This window comes from Musca domestica, unplaced genomic scaffold, assembly GCF_030504385.1.
Source record: "Musca domestica strain aabys unplaced genomic scaffold, Musca_domestica.polishedcontigs.V.1.1 56, whole genome shotgun sequence".
Classification (NCBI taxonomy): domain Eukaryota; kingdom Metazoa; phylum Arthropoda; class Insecta; order Diptera; family Muscidae; genus Musca; species Musca domestica.
The window spans coordinates 800586-813075 of NW_026712356.1; the positions used below are offsets into that span (position 1 = coordinate 800586).

At 36.0% G+C, this 12490-nt stretch overlaps 1 protein-coding gene across 1 annotated transcript in view; it reads right to left on the minus strand.

Moving 5' to 3' along the window:
* Nucleotides 1-12490, minus strand: part of LOC101895704 (uncharacterized) — a gene marked incomplete in the record, with an annotated part of 445807 nt that overhangs the window by 81041 nt on the left and 352276 nt on the right. The window contains 2 exon segments of the mRNA XM_059128648.1: nucleotides 575-920; nucleotides 8759-8879. Coding sequence (XP_058984631.1) covers nucleotides 575-920; nucleotides 8759-8879 — 467 coding nt within the window.

Below are 12490 nucleotides of genomic sequence, written 5' to 3' on the forward strand. Positions count from 1 at the left end.
TTAAAATTCCTGACAAACAAAAAAATAAACCAAAAAATAATTCATTTATTTACATTTTTTCCCGGTGTGAAATCGTACCTAATTTCGCTACCTTTTTAAAGCCAGTGAAAATTTACTTTTTTTTCTACAAACCAAAAAACCATCCGCAAACCGCCAATTTGTTTTTAAACTATAAAAAAGCCAGTGATTGAGTGAGTGGGAAAAGCAAAAAAAATATATATAGATATTTAAAAATATAAATGTGTGAGATTAGTGAGTTTTACGGGGTAATTATTTTAGGGATTTAACTAAAAAGTTAAAAATATTTTTTTGTTTTCTTTCAAATGTATGTGAGTGAGTGAAGTTGGGTGTGCTAATAGCAAATATGTGTATGTATATGAAAATCCTTTTAGCCCAAAAGTTATATAAAATTAAAAAAATAAACAAACTTTCACCAAAGCAAAACAATATATAGTTTGATTCAGATTGCATTAACGTTTTAATTTATGTTAGAAAATAAAAGGTGTTTATAAGGGATTTATATTTATATAGGGATGTGTTTAAATGTTTCACAACAAAGACAATTTACACTTACCTAATGTCTTCTGAATCATCGTCATCAACATCTTCGTCGTCATCATCATCGCTGCATTCCCGTAATGTGTCCCCACTTCGTTTGCCTTTACCATTATTGGCATGATGCATATCAACTGCATCACCATTATCGTAACTACCATCGTCATCATCGTCGTCGTAGTTATCCTCATTCTCATCCTCATCCACATCCTTATTATCGTTTTTGTTGTCTTGTTGACGCCTTCTATTGACATCATCCAATAATCGCGATTTATTCTTATCGCTGCGTAATGTTGCAATTTTACGCTCTTCCTCTTGTTTCAGCTTTTCAACTTCGTCTTGAGACAGGAACGAGAAAACTTTTTCTATAACGACGAGAGAAAAATGGAAGAAAACACAAACAAATTCATCGATGAGTTGGGGGTGTAAAATATTCATAGTTTTGGATGCAGCAAAAAAACAGTGTTGATAGAAAAATAAAGTAAATCCATCGAGTTTTAATAAAGATTATCGAACAAAGTTTCCTTCAGCAATTTCATGCTGAACAATGGATGATAAATAGAATGGAATTTTATGGAATTAGCTAAATAATTGTCATCGTTGACTTGCTAAGCTATTGTTGAACTTTTAATCAGTTGTAACAATAGCTGGACCTTTTGTTTTCAATTGATTGATAAACGGTTATTAGGGCTTAAAGTCCATCTTTTGGGAATATACATCGAATTCATACACACATATTCATATATTTCACAATTCGTCGATATGCGAAGTTATTGGTTTATGGATTTGATATGGATGTAAACAGCTGTAAAATTAAAATTTCTTCATCCAAGGGCACAAATTCTATAAGTCATATTTTTAACATTTTATGGGATATACCAAAACACCGTAATGGTAATGAGAAAAATAAGTTCAGAAGGTATTTTTGGATTAAGGTGAAATGACTTTTTCTATTTATACAGTTCCCAAATTTTGGCTGTGTACATTTAGAAAGTATTGATATACAGTGTGAGATGAAAAACCGCAACTAACTTCAGACTGCTGTCACTTCCAAGCCACTCGTCCCACAGCTGTTAAAATTATTCCAGTGACAGCATTTGCATTTTGGTGAGAATTTTCCAGAAAAAAAGTTATTCGTGATGGTATTCAAGCGTGATAGTGTGCTTTCTTTATATTTGGCTGGAAAACCACAAGTGAATATCGTTAGAGAACTCCAGCATTTAAATGTGAATAAATCTTTTGTGTATCTTATCATCGCAAAATACCGTGGTGCACGGACGGACGGACAGCAACTTCAGCAGAATTGGTTCGAAAATTAAAGAAGCGACTTGATCGAAACTCTCGTCGCAGTGGCCGAAAAATGGCTCGTGAGTAGAACATATCACTATATTCAATTCGGCAAATATTGAAAAATGAGCTCGTGTAAAGCTCCTGTAAAGCCATTGAAGTGCAACAGAAAGAAAATAGACTCAAAAGAGCCAATGAGTTGCTTCGCTTACCCGGAAGGGGTTAACTGCCGAATTTGGTTTTCTCCGATGAAAAAACATTCGTTGTCCAGCAGTTTGTAAAGAAACAAAATGATCGTGTTTGCTTGCCAAAGAGGTCAACCGCCGTAACAGCCGATGGTCACTCTCCGCTCCTATTTATCGACCGTGGCATCAAAATAAATGCCGAATATTATCGCGAGAATATTCTGGAGGGTGTATTAAAGCCTTGGGCTGGCAAACATTTTGGCCGCAGACCTTGGAAATTCTATGATATTCTTCGCTTCATTTCCAGCGCACAATGGCCACCAAAATCTCTGGATACTAATCTGTTGGACTATTGTGTCTGGAAAGCAAGGTTTGCTCTAAAAAATACCAAATTGTCGATCACATCAAGCAAGCGCTTCGCCGGGAATGGGCCAAAATACTGCAGAGCAACATTCGGGCAGCGTATGACGGTTTCATTGGCCTTTTGAAGGCCATAATTCGTGCCAAAGGTGACCAATTCGAACAAATCTAAACTTATTCTAAAATTTGATGCTATTTCCCAAATATTTGTTTTCATAAAATTTAAAAAAAAAATGTAAAAATTATGACGTTCGACTTTGTTGCAGTTTTTTTTATCACCCCCTGTAGTGCTTGATATAGGAAATTTAATATTGGGATCGCTGTTCATGTGTAGCCTGGACATATGGAGGTGGTTTCGGAAATGTATAATGGGTGAAGAGATATACATAAAACTCGGAATGTTTTCGAAATGTGTACTATAAGTGTCCGAATTGTACTAAATTTGGTTTTGGGTGAAGGGATAGAGCTGGAACGGTGAAATGAAATATGACAATAACAGTTGTTGATTAGGACTTATAAACGAGGGGGGTTTTAGAAATGTGTACTATACTTGCAAGAAAAGTACTAAGAAGTACTAAATTTTGTACTGGGTGAAGAAATAGACCTAAAGTCTTCAAATTTGATATTAAAGTGTCTGTCGGTATCTTGAATTGAGATATGAAGGTTGTTTTAGAAATGTGTACTACAATTGTTCGAAAAGTACTTAATTTGGTATTGGGTAAAGGGAAAGGTCTGGAATTCTCATATTTGACATTAAGGTCTCTTTTGGTATCGGGAATTGTGCTATGGATGTAGTTTTAGAAATGTGTACTATAATTGTACTAAATATAAAATTGAGTACTAAGTTCGGTATTGGATGAAGGAATAGAACAGGAAGGAATATAATTCTACGAAAAGTACTAAATGGTACTAAAGTTGATATTGGGCGAAAGGATATTGGGCTGAAATCTTTAAATTTGATATAAATGCCAACAGACCCAACAAAGTATATATATTCTTGATCAGCGTAAAATTTAGCCATGTCCGTCCGTCTGTCCGTCTGTTGTAATCACACTACAGTCAAAACGAATTAAGATAGCGAGCTAAAATTTTGCACAGATCTGTCTTTTGTCTGCAGGCAGGTCAAGTTCGAAGATGGGCTATATCGGCCCACGATATCGTATAGCCCCCATATACGGGTACCCCCCGATATTCGGTATTTTGAGGATTTTAGATACATTTTTTAACGGAGCTGTCTGAAAATCCACACAAGGAGTTACTTGTGTGTACTTTACCCCTTGAATGAAAAATGTCTATATATGTCCACGATATCGTATAGCCCCCATATAACGGTAACTCTTCGATATTAGGTATTTTGATGATTTTAGCCACATATATAAACGGAAATGTCTGAAATTCTACACAAAGAGTTCTTTTTGAGCACTTTACCCCCTGAAAGTGAATAGTCCATATAGGTCCACGATATCGTATAGCCCCCATATAACGGTACCCCCCGATATTCGGTATTTTGATGATTTTAGCCTCATTTTTCAACGGAATTATCTGAAAATCCACACAAGGAGTTCCTTAAAAGTACATAACCCCCTGAAAGAGAATTGTCGATATAGGTCCACGATATCGTATAACCCCCATATAACGGTACCCCCCGATATTCGGTATTTTGACGATTTTAGATACTTTTTCAACGGAACTGTCTGAAAATCCACACAAGGAGTTACTTGTGAGTTATTACCCCCTGAATGAGAATTGGGGGGTCAGCGTAAAATTGTAAGACGATCTAGCGATGTCCGTCTGTCTGTTGTAATCACGCTATCTTTAGAACTAATTGAGATAGAAGGCTAAAATTTTGCATGAATTTATAGTTTACCAGTAGGCAGGTAAAGTTCGTAAATGGTTCATGTCGGTCTACGTTTTCGTATAGCCCCCATATGACGGTACCTCCCGATATTCGGTATTTTCATGATTTTAGCGACATTATTTACCGGAATTATTTAAAATTTCGTATTTAAAGTTCGTAATGGGTACTACAGCCTATGACAAAATTTTTTGTATGCAGGTCCAAGTCTTCGTATAGCCCCCATATAACGGTACCTCCCGATATTCGGTATTGATGATTTCAGCAACATAATTCACCGGCATCGTTTCATATTTCGTACTGGAAGATACCAATGGGTACCACAGCCTATGGCAAAAATTTATGCAGGTTCAGATCTTCGTATAGTCCCCATATAACGGTACCTCCCGATACTCCGTATTTTTGCAACATCACCGTAATTGTAACAAATTTTGTATTTGCAGTTCGTTATGGGCACTACAGCCTATGACAAAAAATTTCGAAAGCAGGTCCACGTTTTCGTATCGTCCCCATATAACTGTTTTCATTTAAGTGGTAGTTTTCGGATTTATTTTTGGAAATGTTCAATTTATTCCAAATGGTGGAGGGTATTAAAAGTTCGGCCCGGCCGAACTTATCTGCTTTTTCTTTTTTTGGGAATGTGTATTTTCTTTACTAATGCGAAAAATGCTAAATAGTACTAAGTTCTGTATTGGGTGAAGGAATAAAGCTGAAATCCTCAAATTCGATATGGTTGTCAGTGCTGGTGTCTGTGGATGAGATTTGGAGATTGTTTTAAAAATTTTGAAAATTTTGGGTCACTTTTGGTGTCTAGGATGGAGATACGTAGTTTGTTTTGGATATGTGTACTAAAATCGATACTCATTTTGAGTAGCTTAACCTCATGAAAACATGGGTTAGCAGGGTTGGGTTATAAGTAGTTAAGACTATTAAAAATTTATTAAAAATCCCAATATTTGGAAATGGAAGTTTTGGCCAAAAATAGAGACATCAATTGTCTGCATTTCAAGTAACCGAAAAATTGGTGAACTACTCCAATATATTATTTTTCTAACTGAACCAAAAATATAAAAGGCAACCTACACACGACACAACACACAAAAAAAAAAACTTTCCTGCATATTTGTGCCCTACCGCAACTTTTCAAAAACTTCACAAATTTATTGCCAAATTTAACGTGAAACACGAACTTTTTACAATCCTTGCCATTTTTTTTTTTTCGTTTTCTCTTAAAACATCCAAAATGCCGTCAACCACTTAGTGGTAACAAAAAGCGAATCAAGCATCCTACAAATTGGAGGAAAAAAATTTCAACTTTGTATTCGCGCTGGCTGACAGCTGCTAATTATATAAGATGAGCAAAAAGGACCAAAAAAATTGTGGCAAGTCATACACACGATGTCGATAGTAAAAATGCACTTCATGCTGTTAAACAAACTTTGCAGCCACAATCAAATCTCTTGCCCCGCCACGAATCTCGAAATCCTGGCCACGTGGAACTCGCTGGCATACGAAGTTTTGGCTAAGAATCTGCAAGTTTTTCTTAGCATCCTCCATCGAGGTGGTGGAAAAAACTTGCCGAACTAAAATTTGAAGGGAGTCGCTTAATGTTTGGGTCTTTTGTTCGACGTTATAAGGCTAGCCTGCCTATAGCTCACGCTGACCACAATATTTTCCAAAACGAAAAAAAAAACTTTTCTCTCTTCCATGGTTGGCAGAAGTGAAACTTTATTATACTAAAGTTAAAATCACTTCAATGCTAGTAAAAGGAATTTTAAGTGATTCGCTCAAGATGAAGGAAAAGTAGAAAAGTTCAAATTTTTTCGGATATCTTGAATAAGAAGAACAACCGCAAAAAAGTTGAACTAGAGCAAATATAAGCCACTTGAGAAAAATAATGTTTTTGAATAAAGATCCGCCTTTGTTTTGAATTCGATAGCATTGAATAACAATAACGTTTCATGGTCACAAATTCCGAAGCTTGGTGCTTGTTTACCATCCATGAATTTAAAAAAGTAAAGACTAAATTCAAAAGTTAGCTTTCGAGCTGTCGTCATGATTGGACATCTTATATGCATGAAGTCGGACTTAAATCGCATTATAATTGAGGGGTAACAACCCGCGTCCTAAATAGTATTTTTTATTTATATAAAGGGTGAGATGAAAAAACTAACTTCAGACTGCTGTCATTTCTAAGCAACTCGTCCGACAGCTGTTAAATTAATTCCAGCGACTGCTCATTATATTGTTAACAAGCGTACAAAAGCATTTTGGTGAGAATTTTCCCGAAAAAAAGTTATTCGTGATGGAATTTAAGCCTGATAATGTGATTTCATTTATTTAGAGCACTCCAGCATTAAAATGTGAATAAATCTTTTGTGTCTCGTACCAACGCTCGTTACCGTGATACTGTTAGTGTAGCCCGACGTCAAGGAACTGGACGGAAGAAAACAGCCACATCAGCAGAAATGGCAACTTGATCGAAACCCGCGTCGCAGTGGCCGAAAAATGGCTCGTGAACTGAACGTATCGCAATATCCCATTGGGCAAATATTGAAAAATGAGCTCGGGGTAAAGCCATTGAATTTCCAAAAAGTACAAGAACTTACACCACAACAGAAAGAAAATAGACTCAAAAGAGCTAAAGAGTTGCTTCGCTTGGCCAAAAGTGGTGAACTGCCGAATTTAGTTTTCTCCGATGAGAAAACATTCGTTGTCCAGCAGTTTGTGAACAAACAAAATGATCGTGTTTTCTTGTTCGGTTGGCCACCAGCACCGGCTATGGTGATGGTGTGGGCCGCCATAACAGCCGAGGGGCGCTCTCCGCTCGTATTAATCGACCGTGGCATCAGAACAAATGCCGAATATCATCCCGAAAATATTCTGGAGAGTGTATTAAAACCTTGGGCAACCATTTTGGCCGAAGACCTTGGACATTCCAACAGGACTCAGCACGCGCCACCCAAGAATGGATACAAAAAAGAGGCTTCATTTCCAGCGCACAATGGCCACCAAAATTTCCGAATACCAATCCGTTGGTCTATTGTGTCTGGAGTATTTTAAAAAGCAAGGTTAGCTCAAAAAAAATACCAAAGTGCCGATCACCTCAAGCAAGCGCTTCGCCGGGAATGGGCCAAAACACCGCAGAGCAACATTCGGGCAGCGTGTGACGGTTTCATTGGCCGTTTGAAGGCCAAAATTCGTGCCAAAGGTGACCAATGCGAACAAATATAAACTTATTCTAAAATTTGATGCTATTCCAACAGTTTTTGCTTTCATTCAATAAAATTAAAAAAATATATAAAAATTTTGGCGTTTGACTTTGTAGCAGTTTTTTTAGCTCACACTGTATTTTGCTACATATGCGATATCTTGGATATAAGCAACGATGTAAAGGTCAGAAGTGACATTTTCGTGTTTTTGTGATTTCTCTGGATTTAAAAATATTAGCGGTTTAATGGAAATTTTCGTATTCTTTACATAAAGGTTGTGGTCTATTTCACCGGCTAAATATTATTCGATTAATCCTAAACTCTATCCCCCATAATTGTGACCGGTAGGGTCACAAGAAAAAACAACATTTTTTTCTATTTTTGGTCCATTTTAGCCCCTAAATGTCTTGCGATTATCTTCGAAAACAATAGTCTTCTATTCTGATCTTAACCCAAAATTCGTGAGGATCAGGCTTCAAATGGGACCTGCAACGTAATTACAATTTAATATGGACGGACAGACATACATAGCTAAATTGATTCAGTTCGGCGAGAAGGGAATATCTATACATAGTTTCCTATGTCTTGAACCAATATTTCGGGGTGTTACTTATGTTTGGCCCAATCAAACTTATAATACCCCCAACATGTAGTGTAGTCTGCAAAGGTACTCGTTTCGTGTAACGTACATCTTTCAAGTTTGTAGTGGGAGACACTATTTGTTGTACCATCCATTTAGCGACAACTCCCAATGTTCTGCATTTTAATGACTTCAGAAAGACTTTTCAATGGAATTATCTGAAATTAGATGTGTGAAGTTCTTTCTAGGTACTAAAACCTCCGGCAAAACATTGTCCAGAAAGGTCCAGGTTTGGGTATAGCTTCCCATATAACGGTAGCCCCAATATTCGGTTATTCGATTATTGAGGCTTTATGTGCTCATACAGTGTAAATATTTATCTGACAGAAATATAAATATTGTGTAAATATTCATCCGAACCCATATATAATGGTACCTAATGCTATAGTATAGTATTTTCTCCAAGTAGATTCCTTATCCACTAATTGCCTATGAGTTGTTCGTTTTATTTTGGATTTCGTCTTAGAAAATGAAGAAGATTTGCATTTGAAAAAACCGGTTCTAAGGTATATTGATAACCAACAGGATTTGTAAAGTCCTTTGAATTGAGTTGAAGGAAATGCAAGAAAATAGTAAAGGAAAGTTAAATAAAATCTTCATGAAATTTAGTTATATTTCCTTTCTCAACTCACCCCACAATATTGAAAATAAATCTTAGACTTACCTGTCTTTGGTTTATGTTGGTCCTCCATGGCCGATTCAAAGAAACGTTTTTTATCCGATACCGATTTAGGCACTTTTGTTGTTGCTGTTGTGGTCAGCGATGAAACATCAGCAGGTGATATCTGTAATGTGATTTAAATTTAATTAATAATTCATAAATTGCGTTAAAGGGGAACAAATTGAATATTTGCAAACACACACACAAAAATTCATATTCATATATATATGTAACACATAAAATACAAAATTGTTAGTCCCTAAGGATTCATTGAATGACAAAAACAATTCCTAGAATAATTATTATGGCCATGAGTTTTATTCTTCAGTGGAATATGTTAGTATGTATCTTTTGTTCGCAAGAACATCAATTGATTTGCCAGTTCATTCCGCAATTCCACGAAAACATAATTAAATTATGATTTATATTTCCAAAGAAGTTGTAGAGAGAAGTCCTTGTGCGGGATTATAATTTTTGAATAAAATAGCGATTTGTTTGTAATTGGCAGTTTACAGCATACCCTCCGCCCCTACAGAAAATGCTAATAAATTATTGCCCAGTAAGAAGGCCAAATTGATGGAAGGAAAATTCCACGCTACGATTTAATATTTTTGCTCTTTATATACATAACTTTACAACAGTTGAACCAATCCGAAAACTTAGGCAAGAGAGGTTTGAGCCTTTATCTTCCACTTACTTTTCTGAAATTAAAACAGATAATTCATTCGAAATCTCAATTCACATTATAAAAAATTGAAGTTTGCCAAAATGTTGACCCTTTTTAGGGAGATAGCAGAAGTAATTGACTATGCTTTCGACTAATTTCTTGACCTATATTCAACTAAAAAATTAAAATGTTCGAAGTTTGACCTTCGTAGGTTCTTGGATAGGATTCTTCCTTCGTTTTATAAGGAATATTTATTTTTTATACCCTCCTTTTATACCCTCCCTATGGAGTGTATATTAAGTTTGTCATTCCGTTTGTAATACCTTCTTGATCAGGATAAAATTCTATGTCGGTTTAGCGATGTCCGTCCGTCTGTGGAAATCACTTTAGCTTCCGAACGAAAAGAAGTAGATTGATAAAATTTTACTCAAATGTATATTATATGTGCAGGACTTTTGGTATAACACCCATATACTGGTACCTCCCAATATTCGGTATTTTGATGATTTTAGCGACATTTTTCACCGGAATTGTTTCAAATTTGGTATTTGAAGTCCGAAATGGATACTACAGCCTATGACAGGAGATTGACTGTGCAGGTCCACGTCTTCATATAGCCCCCATATAACGGTATCTTCCGATATTCGTTACTTTGTTGATTTTAGCGACTTTTTTCACCGGAATTGTTTCAAATTTGGTATTTGAAGTCCGAAACGGATAGTACAGTCTATGACAGGAGATTGGCTGTGCAGGTCCACGTCTTCGTATAGCCCCCATATATTCGCCAAATTCGTTCCAAACGGTGGGGGGTATTCAAAGGTCGGCCCGGCCGAAAGTACAGCCTTTTTACTTGTTTAATTTCAAACCGATTTCCTATATGGGAGGGATTTGTGAACACCAACCAGCCAGACTGATAAGTGGAGGAAGGACATGGATGTCCATTAATGGATATCGTTTGAACAGACATGAGGAGTATTGTCGTTATTTTGAGGAGGAACATTGCTCATCCAATCACCATCATGCTGAAGTATTCAATGGGCTATTTTTGTCTTGTTGAGAAGTACATAACTTCAAAGGTTTTCCGGTATTCCATTTTCGAATTTTTGGTTAGTTTTCCGATATCTGCTCTAATTTTCAAAATATCCACATAGAGTCGGAAAATTACAATGGTACAACTTTTTTACAAAATTTTTAAGATATTCCGTTTTTTAGAAATCAATTATGACTGAAACACGAATTCGGTGGACCGACCGGCATCATCTAGACTTAATATAGAACGAGTTCCATATCAAACTGCACATTTAAATAGGAGGATTTGATCAACATTTTCAAAATATCAAAAATGGAGTGATAATAATTTATTGGTGCTATAGCGAATGCCAATAACACGCAGTGGAGGAGTTCCAGAATGCTACTCAGCGAATAGCAACTGGAGGCATCCATCATGACAAACCAGTATTGTATTGGGCGCCAATTGAAGGGAATGTGCGAAAAATCTATCGAGCGAATACAGGTCCACATTCCAACTTGTTGAATATTTATATTTGCCCTGCCAGCCCTACCATATTCACTACCTATGAAGAAGAGCCCTGCATTTGTATACCCTCCACCATTCTATGGAGGGTACATTAACTTTGTCATTCCGTTTGTAACTCCTCAAAATACTCATGTCAGACCCAACAAAGTATATATATTCTTGATCAGCGTAAAAGTCTAAGTCGATTTAGCGATGCCCGTCTGTCCCTCTGTTTGCCTGTCCGTCTGTCTGTCTGTAGTAATCACGCTATCTTTCGAACGGATTGAGATAGAAGGCTAAAATTTTCGCACATGTTTATTTCGCCAGTTGGCAGGTAAAGTTCGTAAATGGGTCATGTAGGTCTACGTTTTCATATGGCCCCCATATAACAGTACCTTCCGATATTCGGTATTTAATGATTTTAGCGACATTATTAACCGGAATTGTTTCATGTTTGGTATTTGAAGTTCAAAATGGATACTACAGCCTAGGACAGAAAATTGTCTGTGCAGGTCAACTTCTTCGTATAGCCCCCATATAATGGTACCTCCCGATATTCGGTATTTTGATGATTTTAGCGACATTATTCACCGGAATTGTTTCATATTTGGCATTGAAAGTTCGTAATGGATACTACAGCTTATGACAGAAAATTGTCTGTGTCCTATAAGGGTACCTCCCAATATTCGGTATTTTGATAATTTTACCGTCATTATTATCCGGAGTAGTTTCAAATTACGTATCGTAATGGGAATTACAGTCTGTGACACAAATTTTTTATGCAAGTCCAGGTCTTCGTATAGGCCCAATATATCAATACTACACTGACAGAAAATTGTCTATGCAGTTCCAGCTCTTCGTATAGCTCTGATATAACGGTACCTCCCCATGTACGGTATTTTGAAGATGCTACATTATACCCGTTTATAATATGGTAATGGCTTATAACAAGCAATGCCTTATAGGTCCACGTAGTATAGACCCCAAAATAACGGCTATATTAGGCATTTTTAAGATTTTAACAGAATTTTTTACGATTTTTTTTTTTTTTTTTTTTTTGAAAATTTTGTTCCAAATTTAGAGGGTATACACCCTATAAAAACTAGAAAGTTTAATTTGTATGAACCACTTTTTAGAATTTGGATACAGAAAATGCAAAACCAAAGATTACTTAGAATACAAAATTGTATTAAAGTCCTCCGAAAAATGGTTATATTAAGACCATATTCATTATACGTAATGCATAAAATCAGGTGATAATATAGGGTAGGCATACTGCAACATGGACCCGGAATATCAGAGCAGACTTTTTTTGCTATAAAATTCATGACCAAATAAGCTTATATTTGGAACATTATTAAAATATATTTTCAAAGAGGATTCTTCCCTTCTTTAAAGTATTCTGACCCGTGTAAAATATAAACCGCATTTTCAATTATTTTTCCACAATTCCTATCTTAATCAACAATCCTATTTAAATTTACACTATGCGCAAATGCATGTGTCACACACTGCACCACCTTAAAAATGAATCTTTTTTTGAAAAATTAAC